General features: G+C 45.9%; 1 protein-coding gene across 1 annotated transcript in view; it reads right to left on the reverse strand.

Moving 5' to 3' along the window:
* Nucleotides 1-12,688, reverse strand: part of IQCE (IQ motif containing E) — a 33,758-nt gene extending 21,070 nt beyond the window's left edge. Inside the window, 11 exon segments of the mRNA XM_088656795.1 lie at nt 226-275; nt 845-917; nt 2,131-2,201; nt 3,621-3,671; nt 4,686-4,799; nt 5,838-5,908; nt 6,424-6,558; nt 7,107-7,247; nt 7,680-7,722; nt 8,792-8,839; nt 12,544-12,688. Coding sequence (XP_088512921.1) covers nt 226-275; nt 845-917; nt 2,131-2,201; nt 3,621-3,671; nt 4,686-4,799; nt 5,838-5,908; nt 6,424-6,558; nt 7,107-7,247; nt 7,680-7,722; nt 8,792-8,839; nt 12,544-12,585 — 839 coding nt within the window. The 5' untranslated portion in view covers nt 12,586-12,688.
* Nucleotides 12,689-19,057: the final 6,369 nt, after the last annotated feature.

The following is a 19,057-nucleotide window of genomic DNA, read 5'->3' on the forward strand; positions in this document are numbered from 1 at the left end:
AATACCTTCAACAAACTTCCTTTTCTCTTTAGTTGGAAATAATGAAACATAGGTAGGACATGAAAGATCCATTGTTGGGGAAAGAAACCCAAAACAACGTCTAAGTGATGAGATTTTTTTTTTAAAGCTCTTAACATCTTCTCACTTCACCGCTATTAGTGAAGTATAAAAATTAGCGAGCAAAAACTTATACACATGCATACAGCCCCGAAGAAATAAACGTACTTTCGTTGCATGGTCTTCGATTTTGCCAGTAGGGTTTGGAGTCGCTGGATCTATAAAAGGATGGCTTGCATTAGCGGGGAGACAGAGCAAGGACCAAGGTGCAAAGGAAGCTGCTTCATAAGCATTTGCTACCAAGCTGCATCAGGTGGGCGAAAAGGAGCGAAGGAGAGCCGGAAGATAGGATGGCGACACTCCGATAACTAAGCAGTTGCACCGTGAAATCGACTAGGATGCTTTGCAGTTCTGCAGAGGGTTCTCAGAGCACAGCTCTGGCATCGTCTGTGGCCATCTAACTTTGCATTGCAGTATCTGGCTGGGTGTGCACACCTCTCAGGTTGCACGATGCTTTTGTTGGCACCCCTATACATCACAGCCCTAAGAAACTACTTGGGTTGCCCAACGTAATGGAGAAGCATTTTCTCCATGGTGAAATTCTGTTGTAAGAAATGCATGAGATTCAGCAGCACAAACAATGGACACATTTACCCACCATCCATTGGGAGGGAAACATGGAGAGCCCATTTGGGACACAGAATCCAAACCTAAGTTGGTTGCAGCTTTTTATTGAAATTTTCTAATTATGTTCTCCCCCTTTAGCACAAGCAAAAGAAAAACGTACCTCCTCGTAATAGGTCTGTAGGGCAATTTTCATTTCTTCCACATTAGTACTTTTCACATCTGTCTGGAGTTTGCTTTTTAGCGATAGAAAACACACATTAGAAAAATAAAAGATGTAGAAACTGGCAGAACAGAAGAAGAGACATAAATTAACCATGAACACTTGTTAACAGTGAAGCCAGCAGGAATTAGTTTTTCACCCCTTACTGTAAAACAAAATTATCACCTACAGTACTGATCATAACCAATGTTTTTAATTGCTTTAAGAGGGCTTTTGGAAAATTCCTCTGGGGGCAGATGCCACCACCAACTGGCCTGTCATCTCCCTGGTCTAGTCTACTGACTTGAGCTAGATTCTCGCAGACAAGGTGCAAGGCCACCAGGCCACTCAGGCTACCCTGAGGAACTAAAGCACATCACACTTGTAAGAGGGTGTTCCCATTCTTCTCCTAGCAACCGCACTTTCATATAACTCATGGCTGTCAGAAATGGAGCAATCATCAGTGGGGCAATCTATGTTTCAGCAGGATCAGAGAAAGTCAACTTGCTCCTGAACAGGACCGCTGTGGCCATAGCATCTGCCTTCCAACACATAATGGTTTTACCATCTCCCTCTGCCCAGCACAATCTTCAATGCAAGCGCCACGCTTGGGAACCTTAGCATCGTAAGGACTGCCTCCTCCCTATGAATGCTTAGAACTTCAACAGAGGCTTTGCTCTACAACCCACAAGTGGTTTTCCCATAGCAGGTGTGCAAGCAAGTCCTTCCCACTGGTGGCGTGCGCTGTGAAACCCTTTGCCCCCAGGTTCCCTCCCCCAGGACGAGATGCTCTTTTTGCAGGATGCTTTGGGCCTGTATGGTAACTATCTGTTTCAGATGGGGGGGGGACTCTCAATGCACGCACATGGTGTCATAAAACCGGGAGGAGCCGGGGAGGAGCCAAACACAGCGCCAGCATGGCTTCAATGGCTGGTGGCTCCTCCTCTCTGCCACTCAGCCTCCTCCAGCTGCTATTGGGAGGAGGGGATGGCTTCCCCAATAAATTATGGAGCGGGACAAAAAAGCTCAGCCCCTAGGAGACGGCGCCCTTGATCTGCTCGGTCCTCTCATGGGCTTTGCTCCTCGTTTAGCTCAATTTTGCTCGCTGGTATTCTGTCATTTTATGACACCTATGTTTTCAATACGCTTTTGTAACTGATTTATTGCTAGCAACCTTGAACTTCTGCAAGGATGGAAAAGTAGGGTAAAAAACTATTAAATGAACAAACAGATGGAATTTGCCATACTTAATAGTGTTGTCTTTCTCCTTGCACTGCTGCTCCAGTTTGAGGATCTTCTGCTTCAATCCGTTGAGCATCTATCAAGGGGAAGAAAGCACACAGGGCCGCTGCTGAAGCACACGTTGCCTGAGACATTGTGCACACACAATTCACCATTTGTCTGGGCTGCCTACAAACCCATACGAGGCAGACCAGTCTCGGCAAAAGGCAGGTCAATATGAACCTCCTGAGACAAAGGGATCAACTGGGTATGCAACAAAATAAAGGAAAGGAAAACGGAAACCACCTTTCCCTCTTTCTACCAAAGTTCCCCAGTATCCTCTTCTCTAGGCGCTGTGTTTCAGTCTCATTATCTACTTTCCTGACCTTCGATACAACCTTTATGCGGGTGACCTTTAGCTCTGCTGTTCTTCACTCAACCTTTCCATTCCTCTCTTGCCTCAATCTCTGCTGTTTTCTTCACCATCTCTCATTGGATGGATGCCCATTTCCCTCAAGCTTAGCTGTACTAAAATTGAGCTGTTCTCTTCTTGCTTATCAGCCCTTTTTAACCTCACATTGATAACCTGGTTCTCTGTTCTTTTCCTCCCTTTTTTATTTTTTTTTATTTTTTGCTGATGTCCAGGCTCTTGCCAAGTCTTGTCTTTTCAAGCACTTAATACACCTAGCATTTTCTCTTTCCTTTTTACAGACATTACCAACACTTTAATCCACCCTCTTTTTATTTTCTGCACTGATTATTGCAATTCTTCTCTTGTTAGTCTTGTTATGCCAACTCTTAGGCCACTTCACTTTACCATAACATGCTGCTGCTAGTTTGGTATTTTCTGTTTCAATCCTATTATTTTGTGCCATTCTCCTTGCTGGCTTCCGCCTACTTATTGTATTAAGCCCTTGCATTTATGGTCCCACCCACTTATTGTATTAAGCTCTTGCATTTACTACTGGGCATCTTGATGGTCCTGCCCCACCTTCTTTCCCTAGATGCTTTTCCCTGGACCCTTTGCTCTGCTACTCTTCTAGTTTTGTCCCCCATAGCCTTCTCTATTCCCTGCCTGTTTCTCCCTGCATCTCCCCAGGACTCGAATTAGCCTTTCACCTGACACCCACCTCTCTTCCTCCTTAGAACATCAATTCATCCTGGCATATTCTGGCCTTTCCTCTCTACTTACTTGATTTTAATCTTTAACGCTGCTTGTCTTTATTCTTCAGCTGCAAGCCTAGAGGAAGGTTCTGTATTCATTTTTGTAGTGTGCTTTGCAATTCAGGGCAATTTAATAAACCAAGTTCTGAATAGCAAGGAGAATCCAGATGCAAGCACATCCACATTAAAAACAAAAGAAAACCCTTTGGCATTTCATGAGCACTTTCACCTTATGTACTTTAATACTGTACAGAGTTTAGCCATATGGTCACTCTACAAACCCAATATGTTCTGGTCCACCAACAATTCTTAAGCTGGAAAGGAAGATAGGGAAAAGAGAAGTCACAATTACCGAGCTGGTATCATTTTTCTGCTCTGTCCGTGCCCAGCCAAATTCAGACCACTGTAAAAACAAGAACATTAATATTATTCGCTATTCACAAAGTGTTTCATGAACACAAGTGCTTTGCACAAGATAAAAAACAAAGATGGACCTTTTTCATAGCAGTTCATGTCCTTTTATTGTGATCCTCACAAAAAAGATTTTTTTATCCCCAACTTGCAGATTTGAGGGGAGTGGGGTGGCTGGGGTTAAAAATAGAAATTGGCTTGCCTAAGATCATCTAGTGAGATCACGGTAGAGGAAAAATTTGAACCAGGCATCTTCCTGGGTCAAAATTCAGCACCATGCTTCTAGCTCTCACTGACAAACTTTCGCTATGTTCCCCAAGCTGCCATCCTTCAGACTTTCTGGCTATAAATAGACCAAGGTATGGTCTGAGGGCACATGATGCAGCTCTCTTTGTAAAGGTAAGCAGGTCTGGGTCTGGTCACTGTCTGGATGAGACACTAGGTGTCTGCTGCCTTGAGTCCAATAGTGAAAGGAAGGTTGTTGTTGTTTAGTCGTTTAGTCGTGTCCGACTCTTCGTGACCCCATGGACCATAGCACGCCAGGCACTCCTGTCTTGCACTGCCTCCCGCAGTTTGGTCAAACTCATGTTCGTAAAGGAAGGTAGGAAATGAAATAAATTTTTAAAAGACAAGAATGTACCCAGAGTTGTGCAACCGGAATCTTTAATTTTATATTATTATTTTTTACAGAGCACCCATTATATCTTTTGGGGGTGTAAGGTTTATTATTATTATTATTATTATTATTATTATTATTATTATTATTATTATTTTATTATATAACGTATCTAAAACAGTGAGCACCCATTACATCAAGGTGATTTACAACAGTAAAGCAGGCGTTTCTATCCTACAACTGTACAAATAAAACAAACAGACAATACTGTGACTTCCTTGCCCCAATTAGGAAGTATTTTCCTTGTCCTGTTTAGAAAACCAAGAGCGTAGTGAATAGATTCAAACATTCTCCCTTAACTGTCTTTTTACCCGGGAGCGCACAACTCACCCTGGAGGGATCCAGCAGCTGTTCAATCTGTTTGTCCTTTCGGTTATTTTCCTCTTCGAGTCGCCGAAGCTTGGTTTTCATCCGATCTGCTTCATTTTTCTGGGCTTGTATTGTCTATAACAAAGAGGGTTTGTGTGCACTACTTGAGCTGACATAAGAGGAACACAGCTGGATCAAGCCCATGGCCCATCTAGTCCAGCATCCTGTTCTCACAGTGACCAACCAGATGACTCAATAGGAAGCCCACCGCTAGGCCACGAGCACATCAACACCCTCCCCTCCTGCAGTTTCGAGCTGCTGGCATTCACAGCCACATTGCCTCTGACAGTGGAGCGAGGACATCCATTCCAACAAATTTCTTGCAGCTCCACAGTAAATAAACATCGGTGACATTCTTCCTTTTGCATTCGCTTGTTGTTGTTTTTTACAAAAGCAAAACAGAATTGCCAGCCCCCAGATCTCAAAAATCAGAACATAACAAACTAATGGGAGAGAGTAGATGAAGCAATAAAAAAACCACAATTCTTCACCCAGGCTCCCTGCCCTGCGCAGCATCCTTCCCCCATTCCCACAGCTCCATCTCACGTCCTCTACTGTGCCAGAAGGCCTTCCATGCAACCAGGGAAAAGGAAACTGGAGATGATGTGCTCAATGACGAGGCAGCAGAAGTCAGAATATTAGGTCAAGGAATATGAAAGTAGAAGGCAACCAGGAAGGCAAGATGGTGCAGCCCAAACAGGAGACCTGGGAGGGTACCATTCCCTCCTGGAAATCCGGCCAGCAGCTCTTCAGTTCCTGAACAGATTTGCAGAGATTTCTTTGCATCCATTAAGACCAACCCACCCCCCCCCCATCACAACTGAGTGTCTTCAGAAACTGCATTTTGAATGGTGCAGCGACGGAGGCATCAAGTCAAGACATGCTTGTTTCTTCAGGGCTATGAAAATGGCTGAATCAAGACCTAAGGTGCTGTTGGATTTCCTTTTGACTTTGCTTTTTAAAAAACAAAACAAAAAACTACTTCATGTATATTGTGAGTTTTATGATCTCTGTACTAGTGCATGCATTTTATGAAATATTGTGTACCACCCTGGACACCTTTGGCTTGAAAGGTGTGATAGAAAATAAATATGTAGAGTTTGTGATCCATACCTTCTTTAATTCAATTATCTCATCATACATATCTTCTTTTTCTTTGTAGTCTGGAGTTCCAGGGATGTAGCCTGGAAAAGATCATCCCCAAATAAATAAATGGGAGCAGAAAGGAATGGTAGAAATATTCCAACTGCAATGACTTCCTGTCCATTATAAAAATCCCAGAAAACAATGGAGACAGTTGATTTTTCCAGTTTTTGCAAGTTTAAAAAGATGCACCTGTTGCAGACTCACTGGAGCATTTACCTTTAATTAAAATTGTATACCACTTATATTTGCTATTGCACCTGGACTTATTGTCATCGCAAGTTTACTAAGAATGTTTTAGTTGAGATTCCTGCATTGCAGGGGGTTGGACTAGATGACCCTTGGGGTCCCTTCCAACTCTACAATCCTTTGATTCTAAGAATTTATTTATGTCACAAGTTTATTGATGGGCACTGCAGGACCAAAACAGATTTTCCTTGCTTCAGAAGTTCTTGAAAGCACATGAAGGTTTTCTCAAGGTTAAGCTACCCTGAAATGCAACCTGTTCGCCATTATGGATCATCCTAAAGCTACTCTTCCCTTTTTGTGAACTCACCGCTGCTGGCAGAGCGAGCATGTTTTGGCTTCTTCATGCCCAAAGCTTCCTTCAGATACTCAGGTGTGCCGCCAGGGAGAGCAGTCAGCACAGGACCCACGTCAGGGTCCGACTTCGTCTGGTTCATCCAAGCACCTAGTGAAAGGGCAAGGGGAGAACGCAGCAGAGTTGACTGCACACATATCTGAATTGCTATAGAAAGACAAAAGCAGCGCAGCCCTGGAGGTGGCATTTAGGTCTGGGCTGTGAAGTGGCTGCCATGTTAGCAGTGCTGAAAGAGTGGCAAGTCACAGTAACCGGACAAAGCATGCGGCAAGAACAGAGCCGGCAGAGGTGATGCGTCATCCTATGGCGAAGCAACTGATGTTCAAAGGTAACAGAAGAACCTCTAGGTCACTTGGGAGGAGCCCATTGGTAGCTCCTCCCAGAAAGTGGGGCAGGGCTGGCAGGTGCTCCTCCCACCTTGGATAACCTTTTTTTTTTTACCTTCACAGCATGGGAAAGAGATATACTGCACCATAGCTGCCAAGTTATCCCTTTTTTTAAGGGATTTTCCCTTATGCTGAATAGGCTTCCTCGCGAGAAAAGGGAAAACTTGGCAGCTATGTACTGCACTTGTTCCCACATCTCAAAGATTATGCAGTAAGAAGCTTGTAGAAGGAACTGATTTTGCATGTGGATACCTTGCTTGAACGATCCGTGCCACAGCTGCCTTGATGCTTTAACCAAGGGGATTTCAAAGTGTTTACTGTCTGTGCCCTTCATGGTTCTCAGAAATCCAGCCTTTTTAGAATGGAAACATGTGCTAGAGTTGTATGGAGACTCTGAGGCAAGGGGGAAAAACACCTGTCAGTGCTACGGATTAAAACTGCAGCAGCAACAATCTTCTAACATTTCATCTGAGTAAAGCTGCAAAGGACGTATGAACTAATTGCCTTAGAATTGCTCCTTAGATATAAGAGGTTATTGTTCAGAGTAATGTACATACAGTATAATGAGAAGCATGTAAACCACAAGGTAATAAAAGGCTGAACTCCTTAGCCAGGTAAGAAAGCAGCCAATAATATTTATCTTAAAGCCTATCTTCCTATCTTAAAGCTTTTTTTGGAGAGACCATTCAATTCCCTATCCCAGCACGCTCAGACTCTCCTCCCCATTGCACTAAAGCATATTTCATGCTAGGGGACGACAGAGAATCAGATGTCGTATTGTCATTAGGTGGTTTCAGGGAAAGGGAAAGGTCTAGTCATGCTTACTTGGTGATTTTGGAGGCTTGCGAGATGTTTTCTTCTTCAGTTTCTGAAAGAAATATTTATTTGGCACTGAAATTCACTAGTTTCATTGGTTTGGATTCACATGATGGCTACAACCAGTACATTTATTTTCTGAGCAGAGAACAACAGTGCCACTGCCATTATACGCATGTAGAAAGTGGGGTTCTAATTAGCAAGCCAGGTTTACTAAAGTTCCAAAACTTTATCAACAAATTGCTAACCTGAAAGCTGAATTTTTCACCAAAATAAGTCAATAAAATAGGAACAGGGAACTTGCGGCCCTTCAGATGATGCTGGGGTTGCTGTTGCCCAACAATGGCTGAAGCACCACATGCTCCCTCTCTGTGCAATAAACAAGACAATATCTTACAATGCTGTAAAAGGAAAACACCTAATTTTGTTCCTTGTCCAGGTTTCTCAATTAAACTTCCATATTACAGTAGCATTACACTACACTACACACACACACACACCAGGGACAAAGTACAGCCCACTTATTTTTGTAAAAAAAGGCTTACTACTAACAGCTTCTTATACATAAGCAACTACTGCTAGAACAATGAATGCTGCAGATTTGGGATTAGTGGAGTGGTCCAAAGAAATACCCAGATGAGTCCAGAATTGTTGCCTGGAAACAAACAGTCACAATAGATGAAACAAATTCACACCTACACACCTGATATTAAGTTTGCTGCTGGGGGGGGGGACCTACCACATTATATAACAGGAGAAAATTCCTCCCAAGGTGTTTTAAAAACTTGTTAAGATCACCTGCATCAATATCACCATGCTGTGCACAAACCAGTCCAAATGGAATGTTATGAATATTGTTATGAAATTAACCGTAGTTTGTTTAAAACCAGGATCCCTTGATATGACCATGAGGCTAAGCTGGGATTCCTTAAAAATGAAATGAAACTCTATCAAAAGTTTTGCTCTAGGTCACGGGGAGGAAGGCGAGTAACAGCCTGACAATTTGGCTTGTTCTGGGCTCATCCACAGAGCACTTGAGCCTGGTTTACCTTTGTATGAAAGCACAGTCACTGAAAGGGTATATAAAGTGTACAGAAAGAGGTCATCTTTATAAAACTCACCGTTTCTGTGTCAGATTCAAACGTCATTGCAGAAAGACTGTCCTCTGCCTGCAGAATAAAAATGGATACGTATAGGACTTTTTCTGCATGCGGCCTTCTAGATACGGTTGGACTTCAACCCCCCACCAGGCCCAGCCAGCATGCCCATGTTCTGGGTATATGGGAGCTGTAGTCCAGCAATGTCTGATGGGCCCCAGGTTCCATATCCCTGAACTTCTTCATAATGTCCTGGCATCATTCAGAGGCACCAGATTTCAAATCAGATCTGCTTGCATGAATTACCAGGAGAGCTGGGGAAATACATGGCACAATGTATTAGTAAGGGGGGGGTTGGATTTAGGCTCATTTCCCAATATATTTTTTAATTTCCTTTTAAAATAGTGGAGTTGTCCCCCACTCATTTGTTGCAAATAGGTCACTCTCTAAGGAAGTACCCTGCAGTTCATTTCTGCTGCTGCTTTCACTACTCCTTATAAGCCCCACCAGTCTGGTCCTTAGGTTAGATCTAGATTTCGCTTTGTGTGAAAGGCAGAATGTGGGGGGTGGGGGGTGAAGCTGGTGTTTACAGCCTGGATAGCGGCATGCAGAGATAAAGTGGCTTCCTGGTGGCTCACTGCAGGCAGACATGGGCCACACAGCACATCACAGAGTTTTTAATTTCCTGAAGTCACATTCTTCAAGGCATACTGGCAGATTATTTTTTGCTATCCTTCAGGCATCTGATCTCAGGCTATATCTCCCTATCCGATTTGCCCTGCAATGTTAGTGAGTGATCAGACTGTGAAAGAGGCAAGGACCGCATAGCTTGAAGGCAGATGGATAACCACCTCCAGGAGTGTGGAGCATACGCAGAAATTTCTAAGAGCTGGTCTCTCCCATTACCTGGGAGGAATTAAATGAAAGAGATATAAATCTCAAGAGACAGTGATGGAACAACTTTCAGAAGAAGATTTCAATTGTGCTAATGCTAAGAACAGAAAGCACAGCAATCTGCACGTCACAGATAGCTTAGACAGAAGAACTAAGGGTGTGTTTGACTGGTTTAAACAGCAGATTAATCAACTGAAACTTTATGTGATGCCTCTATTTTATAGTGGTCAGGAAATTTTAATCCATGGAGTTATAAATTATGCCTATGGGGACACTTTACTTCTAATAAACATTACAATAACAATAAAGACTGATTTGGTTCTTATTGATGCGAGCCACATTTGTCTGAAAAGGCGAAGAAAAAATGCAGTAAATAAATTCTGAGACTTCACTTTAATTCCAAATTTGGACATAAATGATAAATAGACCACCTAAGGCTGCACTCCTATGTATGTTTACCTGGAACTAAGCCCCACTAAACACAGTGGAAATTACTTCTGAGTGAACATGCATAGGATTGAGCTTTCCCTCTAATAATTTGTTCATAGAACATTTGAGGGTAACGCTTGCACACAATGTTATAAAGATAACATATGAGATGTTATGACAAAGTTCTAATTCTTGCACAGGGCTCAGGTAAAAGGCACTGCAATTTAAAGCTAGTCCTCTTACCGCATGATAGAAGTGTAAGGACCATATTCCCAGCTGTGTAGAGTAGTGGTTAGAGTGTCAGGCTAGGCCCTTGGAGACCAGGGTTCAAATCCCCATTTGGTCATGAAGCTCACTGGGTGACCTCTGGAACAGTGACTACCTCTCAGCCTAACCTAACTCACAGGGTTATTGTGGGTATTAAATGAGGAGGGGCAATGCATACCACCTTGAGCTCCTTAGAGAAAAACATGGGATATAAGGGCAATAAAGAGAAATAGAAATAAACTCAATGAGCACTGTGGAAAAGACTGGATTCAAGACATCAGGAGGATAGAAGGGGCAGAGGATTGGTGCCCTTGTGTGATCTTGGGATCACTGACATGCACAAGAAGGTATTTGTCATAGAAGATAGGTCTGTCAATAGCTATAGACCATTGTAGTGGGGGAAAACCTGCTTTATGTACCAGATACTGAGGACAAACAACAGAATACGGGCATGACTTTCAAGTCCAGCTTGTGACTGGAAGCAATTCTGAACAGAAAAGTTCCATCTAGTTGTAGAGAAGCTTGTCCAAATTTGCATAAGCCTTTAAGCCACCACCGCACCTTGTAGTAGTAAGTCCCACAAATTAATATTGCGTCACCTATTGTACGCTGTGGGTTAAACCACAGAGCCTAGGGCTTGCCGATCAGAAGGTTGGCAGTTCGAAACCCCACGACAGGGTGAGCTCCCATTGCTCGGTCCAGCTCCTGCCAACCCAGCAGTTCGAAAGCACGTCAAAGTGCAAGTAGATAAATAGGTACCGCTCCGGTGGGAAGGTAAATGGCGTTTCCGTGTGCTGCTCTGGTTCACCAGAAGCGGCTTAGTCATGCTGGCCACATGACCCGGAAGCTGTACGCCGGCTCCCTCAGCCAGTAAAGCGAGATGAGCACTGCAACCCCAGAGTTGTCCACGACTGGACCTAATGGTCAGGGGGTCCCTTTACCTTTTTATTGTACTGAGTGACCGCAATGGTTATTAAAAGGGAAGCAGAAAGATTTGTCTTTGCCCATGTCCTCCATAAACACAATGCCCCCCCACTCCATATTTTTTCTCAGCTATAAAGCTTCAGTTTCATGCAGGTCAATGTTTATTTGTAAGTTCTTATGAAGCTTCCCCCACAAAATCCTGGGGGCTGTAGTCTGTTAAGGATGCAGAGTTTTTAGGAGATGCCTGTTTCCTTTCTACAGCTACAATATCCAGAGTTCCCTGTGAAGGAGAGAGACTGTTAAACCACTCTGGGAACCGTAGTTGTAGGAGGGGAGCAGGGGGCCTCCTACTCACCCTCTGCATCCCTAACAAACTACAGCTCCCAGAATTCTCAGTGAGGAAGCCACAACTGTTTAAAGCAGCATCGTGGAATTTACATGTACAGTGTGAATGTGGCCTTAGCCTTTATGAACCGTGCAGGCCTATTTGTTGTTTGATCAGTTTTGAAGGCTGGATTCCTTTATTTCTTAGGTTTGCCAGCGTAGGTGGGTGGGTTGCCACCTGTCCTGTATAATACAGGATTGTCCCGTTTATTTCAAGGTGAAATTCTATGTCCTGTATGTATACAGATTTGCCCTGTATTTCAGGTCTTCTCTCTCCCTCTTCCATGTTAGGGACCTTCTCCAAATGCACGTGTTGGAAAAGGGGCGGGAAAGGCTGCGTGTTATTTAAGCTTTGGGTCGCAAAGCACAGGCGGATTAACAAATCCATGTGTGTTTGTCTGTGATAAATTCCAGAGGAGCCATCCTCTGAGGCTGCAATAGATTGCAACACCCTGTCCTGTCTTTTGCCAGAGCAAAGGGGGCAGCTCAGGGCCGGATTTAGGTTTGAGGAGGCCCTCAGCTACTGAAGGTCATGGGGCCCTTTATATGTCCAGCTGTCCTTCGTCAACAACAAATCGTCACTGTTTTTTGTGTTGAATATATGCTATATGGTAATTTATGGACTGAGGGATCCCACGCAGGGATGGGGCAACAACAACCCTTGACCCGCCTGCTGCTCCAGAGGAAGCCCCGCTGAGTTCAATGGAGGGGGCGGGAGTGGGGGCATCGTAGGGGGGTGGAGAGGGAGATGTTGCCTCCCCCCTCGCCATAAGGCTTGGCTGTCCCGTAGCCGCCCCCTTCCTCGACCCACGGCCTCCAGCCCCACCAGGCTTCCCTCCCCTCAGCCGGGAGAGGTTTCCCCTTTCCTCGCCCCTCACCAGCTCCCGCTCCGCGGCGGCCTCGTCGGGGCTCTGAGACATAGCGGGGAAGCGCCGGCCGAGCCAGCGAAACCACCATTTCACCCGAGGCGGCAGCGGCCCTTTCTCCGACTCAGGCGGCCTTTCCTCACCACTTCCGGGTTTCAGGCTCCATGGCAACCTGCCGCGGCAACCAGGACCCGGATGGGCGGCGGGGGGCGGGGCGAGCCCGGGCCGAGAGGCTCCGCCGCCGGAGTTGACAATCAAAAGCCGTGGGCCGAACGAGAGCTTGCCCGAAGTGACGTGCTTGCTGTGGGTTGAGAGGCGCGCAGGCTCAGAAGCGAGCGCAGGCTGGCTGCCTCTGCGGTTCTTGGCTTGGTCGTGCAGGACATTGGGGAGGCAGGAAGCGTTCATGTGCACAGGATCTGGCCGCGCGATCCTAAGTGCTTAAAGCCACCGGCCCCTTAATGTGCCATCGTTTTATTTGTATGTGTGCCCCCTTTCGGCCAAAGGAGCCCCGCCCCCAAGGCAGCTCACGAAAAACACTGCCATCATTTTATTTGTATGCCGCCTTTCCATAGTTGAAACTATGCTCAAGGGGACTTACAACACGACACGATTTACATGATTACAAACATAACAGAAGCCATAAACAATAAATAAAGCACATCAAAAAGTACACAACCAAATGGAAACAATTTCCACGTAAATCATAAGATCTGAAACTAAAGATACAACAGTAACATCCATAATAACAGCAACAGCTCTCTCAACCCCCAGTAAACAATACTCCAGCTTGAGAATCTGTTCAACAGCCTCAGCTTTTTGTAGCTGGAGTCAGTCAGCATTCCATTCTCCTAGGCCAGACGAGAGAGGGCCGGCCAGGCAGGGTGCAGGTCTTCCAGGGCTCACAGCCAAGATGGTCTCATTTAAAACAACACAGATAAAACAAACAAACATGCAAATTAGGGGGGATCAAAAGAAAAGACGTTAAAAGTATTAAAACCCCAGTGCATTCATGTTGCTACCAAAAGGGCAAAGGATATTCTTCACAAAAACATTGAGAGAGGGGCAGTAAATACTTCTACCAGTAAGCGTCCCAAGACAGTTGGGGAGCAAGGCAGGTGGAGAGAAGAAGAAGAAGAAGAAGAAGAAGAAGAAGAAGAAGAAGAAGAAGAAGAAGAAGAAGAGTTTAGATTTGATATCCTGCTTTATCACTACCCGAAGGAGTCTCAAAGCTGCTAACATTCTTCTTTCCCTTCCTCTTCCACAACAAACACTCTGTGAGGTGAGTGAGGCTGAGAGACTTCGGAGAAGTGTGACTAGCCCAAGGTCACCCAGCAGCTGCATGTGTAGGAGCGGAGATGCAAACCCAGTTCCCCAGATTATGAGTCTACCGCTCTTAACCACTACACCACACTGGCTCTGGTGCCCCTTGATGGCCCTTGTAATCTCTTCCCCTGCAACGGTGTGGTGAGCAGGGCTTACTCCCAAGCAAGTAGCCAGCCATTTCAAAGAGATCCTGGAACTGTCTGCTGAATTGCAATGGGACAAGGAATTCAACGCTGCTCGTTGGGGTCTGGATAGAGCCCTTGTGGTGGATGTTAGCAGTGCCAAGTTCAATGGTTTTCTCATGCTCACTGCTGTCGGATTCTGCATTCTGAGACATTTCATTTCCCTCCTACCTCACGGCTTGCAGTTCTCCACCCCTTGAAGCCAGGCAAATCTAGACACCTGCAACTAAGGATTATTTATTTATTTATTTATTTATTAAATTTCTATACTGCCCTTCATCCAAGGATCACAGGGTGATTTACAATATAAAAATACAAAATTACATAGCATAGTAACAAAAACAATACCCCCACAGTTTAAGCGGCCATAGATTCTTTAATTAGCCAAATGTTAAACTTTATGCATCTGATTAGGTGGACCGCAAGCGAATAGCTTATTACGCCACAATAAACTCGTTAATTTCTAAGGTGCTGCAACCGCCGAACAACTCTACCTCTATAGAAGGTGTGCATATCTATTTAGATATACTACAGTACCATTCCATACATTTAAAGTGCATCCAATGTCCATTTAAAGCAGGCATCCCCAAACTTCGGCCCTCCATATGTTTTGGACTACAATTCCCATCTTCCCCGACCATTGGTCCTGTTAGCTAGGGATCATGGGAGTTGTAGGCCAAAACATATGGAGGGCCGCAGTTTGGGGATGCCTGATTTAAAGCCATGACTTCCTCCAAAAGAATCCTGGAAACGAGTTTCTTCCTCGCAGAGCTGCAACTCCCAGTGCCCTTCTCGCACTATTTGATAATGTAGGTGCAGCTGCATAAGGCTATCAGGACATATTGCGCATGCTCAGACCTTGGAAAATAGGGAAGATGCGATTTCCAGAAGTGCCAAACATCTGGAAAGGATCAGCCTGCTCATTTTATTTTATTTTTTGCATTTATTTCTTTGTCAACGTGTGTGTGCATGTGCATGTGCATGTGCATGTAACTAGGGCCGGATTTAGGTTTGATGAGACCCTAAGCTACTGAAGGTAATGGGGCCCTTTATATGTCCAGCTGTCCTTTGTCAGCAACAAATTGTCACTGTTTTTGCGATGAATATATGCTAATTTATGGACCTAGCAGTTCGAAAGCACCTCAAAGTAGATAAATAGGTACCACTCCGGCGGGAAGGTAAACGGTGTTTCCGTGCGCTGCTCTGGTTCGCCAGAAGTGGCTTAGTCACGCTGACCACCTATTAAAGGTAAAGGGACCCCTGACCATTAAGTCCAGTCGCGGACAACTCTGGGGTTACGGCTCTCATCTCGCTTTATTGACCCAGAAGCTGTATGCCGGCTCCTTCGGCCAATAAAGCGAGATGAGAGTCGTAACCCCAGAGTTGTCCGCGACTGGACTTAATGGTCAGGGGTCCCTTTACCTTTAATAGGTATCTAAAGCCATTTGCACATAACAAATAGGAGGCTACACAACACAAAACACTTTTGCTGTATGTAGGTTTTATTTTATTTGTTTTTTATCTTATTTTATGGAAATGCATATCCAGGTTTTTTCCCTTTAATTTTTTGGGGGGCTTCCAAGAGTAGGGACCTAAGCTATAGCTTGTTTAGCTTATACGTCAGTGATGGCCAAACTTGGCACTCCAGCTGTTTTGGGACTACAATTCCCATCATCCTTGACCACTGGTCCTGTTAGCTAGGGATGATGGGAGCTGTAGTCCCAAAACAGCTGGAGAGCCAAGTTTAGCCATCACTGTTATACGTGAATCCGGCACTGCGTGTAACACTTGTTGTGTATTGAGTCAAAGGATTTTATATCTGTATTATTATTGTCTGTATTTGCATTAGGATAAAGTAACTGCCTTTTGGTTCCAGAGGGTACAGCTACTATTGGTTCATTTAAGCTGCTGTATTTGGATCCTCTGTCTTATTGGTTTCCTCCAAAAGGCAGCACTGTGATTGCTTGATATTGTTCCCTCCAAAATGTATCCCTTCCTAGCTAGTCCCCTGTCCCTATAAATGTAGCTTTCCTCTCCTCAGTCTTCAGTCTTGTTCACTTTAATAAAGAGCTGTTACTAGAGAACTGTCTCCAGCATGTTTTGTCAAGAGAGCTGAAATCACAAACCCCACGTCACAACAACTGGCGACGAAGGTGGGATCCGGAATGCTGAGGAGCGGTTAAACACAACCCTGCCTCAGAGTCCGGATTGCAGCTGAGAACAAGACTCACTGGCCAGCTGAGAAGACGACCCTGCCCGCTAGGACAATGGAGAGTCCAAGGGTATTGGAGCCCTTCCAGCCATCAGAGCCCCACACCTGGGAAGACTACGTCGAACGCTTCGAGTTCTTTGCAGTGGCTCAAGGGATCACCGATGCCAGCAAAAGAAGGGCCACATTCCTGAGCTACTGTGGGCCCGAGACCTTCAAGCTGGCCAAGGCATTACTTGCTCCAGCGAAGCTGAGTGAGACATCTCTCAAAGATATTCTTGCCTGCCTAACAAGCCACTTGGCGCCTACTGAGACCAAGATGGCCCGGCGGATGGAGTTCCATAAGAGGCAGCAGCATGCTGGGGAGTCTGTATCCACATTTCTGGCTGAACTCCGGAAGCTCGCTCAGCACTGCGGCTTCCAAAATCTGGAAGAGACTCTCCTGGATCGGTTTATTGGTGGTCTGAGCAGCAAGAAAGCCAGAAGACGCATCGTGGCTAAAGAAGAGGTTACCCTTGCTTCAGCCTTGAAAGAGGCCACCGCCACGGAGAATTATGAAAGAGAGGAGCTTGATGCCAGTCGCAAGGCCACTAAGCCACAGATAGAAGTTGCGCATGCCATGGACGAGCTAGAGGCTACTCCGAGCCAGAGCCCAGTCCGTGGGGTCGAGTTGGTGCGTCAGGCCTGCACAGTGCACAAAGATCGCCGAGGCAGTTGCCCAGGTTGTGGCGGAAACCATGAGCGGAAGAGTTGTCGTTTCAGGGATGCTATGTGCCGGACGTGCGGAAAGACGGGTCACATCGCCAGGGTCTGTAGATCGGCGGCGTCGGGAGCAACAGGAGCACCTAGACTGGAGCATCGCAGACCGCCCACAGCAACTCGTTTTCTAAAGGACTGCCACTACGTAACGGAGATCAACGGGAGGGCCGTGCAGTTTCCAGCGCAAGGCAAGGCACACGTCAAGGTGAAGATTGAGGGTCAGCAGTGCGACATGGAGGTGGACTCCGGATCTGCATTCACCATCGTGTCGGACCAGACCGCGAAGACATTCTTCCCCAGGGGTAAGTTGCCCCCTCTGGAGCCCTTCCCGGCAACCTTGCAGTCGTACTCAGCAGGCCGCATCCATGTTATGGGAATGTGTGCCGTGAGAGTACAGTTCCGGGACAAACAGGCTGTACTCAAACTGGTGATTGCGAAGGGCAGTCGCCCCAGTCTCCTGGGCACTGACTGGTTCCCCGCCCTGGGACTGAGTATCTCAGGGCTTAATTCAATCCAAACCTGCCCTGAGATGAGCGAGGCATTATGCAAGGAATTTGCTGGTCTCTTTAATGGAAAACTGGGTTGTTATAAAGGGCCCCCAGTTGACTTCGAGTTGGACCCCGGTGTGGCTCCAATCCGACTCAAACCAAGGCGAGTGCCATTTGCACTGCAACCCAAGATCGAGGCAGAGCTGGATAAATTGGTCAAGCAGGGAGTTCTCTCACCCGTGGACTCTGCTAAGTGGGAGACTCCAATCGTCACACCCCTTAAAGCAAATGGGGAAGTCAGGATATGTGCAGATTACAAATGTACTATCAATAAGGCACTCAGGGGAAACTCATACCCCATTCCAGTCGTATCACATCTGCTGGCTAAACTGGCTGGGGGCAAGGTGTTCGCCAAAATTGACCTGGCACAAGCTTACCAACAGCTGCCAGTAACCCCACAATCAGCGGAAGCACAGACTATTGTCACACATAAAGGGGCGTTCAGAGTTAACAGATTACAGTTCGGAGTTTGTGTGGCCCCAGGGATTTTTCAAGGGCTCATGGAACGCCTGTTAAGAGGTCTGCCGGGGGTCTTGCCATTTTTTGATGATGTTTTGATTGCTGGAAAAGACCCACAGGAACTGGTTGCGCGTGTCCGTGCAGTGTTGCTCAAGTTCAAGGAGGTGGGGTTGCAACTGAAAAAAGAAAAATGCAGTTTTGGGGTGCCAACTGTGGATTTCTTGGGGTTTAAAACTGATGCATCAGGCATCCACCCCACAGATGCTAAGATTAAGGCCATCATCGAGGCACCACGACCACAGAACAAGACGGAGTTGCAGTCATTCCTGGGACTTATTAACTTTTATCATTTGTTCTTACCCCAGAAAGCTTCGGTAGCTGAACCATTACATAGACTATTGCAGAAAAAGATTGTGTGGCGATGGGGGCGGGAGCAGCAGAAGGCTTTTGACTCCTTGCGAGGAATGCTGAGTAGCGGGAGCGTCCTTGCTCATTATGATGAGTCAAAGCCGCTGGTCCTGGCATGTGATGCCTCTCAATACGGTCTGGGGGCTGTGCTGAGTCATAGGGAACCGGATGGGTCGGAAAAGCCCATCTCTTTCTATTCCCGTACGTTGTCGCCCACAGAGCGCAACTATGCTCAAATTGATAAAGAGGCGCTGGCTATTGTGTCCGGAATCAAAAGGTTCTATGATTATTTGTACGGTCGCCATTTCTCCATTGAAACGGACCACAAACCACTGTTAGGGTTGTTCAACCCAAACAAACAAACGCCACAAATTCTCTCCCCCAGAATGTTGCGTTGGTCAATATTCCTGAATGGGTTCCGGTACACCTTGACCCATGTGCCGGGGAAACAGTTGTGCCATGCTGATGCGCTGAGTCGATTGCCCCTTCCTGGCGGGAGCAATGAGGATCCTGCTCCGGCGGAGCACATTATGATGCTAGAAACACTTCCGGGGGCTCCTGTAACAGCTACGGATATAGCTGAGAAAACTAGGAAAGATGCTGTTCTCTCCCGTGTGCTCACTTGGGTGGGGAGGGGG

The sequence above is a fragment of the Zootoca vivipara genome, chromosome 13 (genome assembly GCF_965207765.1).
Source record: "Zootoca vivipara chromosome 13, rZooViv2.hap1.1, whole genome shotgun sequence".
Taxonomy (NCBI): Eukaryota; Metazoa; Chordata; class Lepidosauria; order Squamata; family Lacertidae; genus Zootoca; species Zootoca vivipara.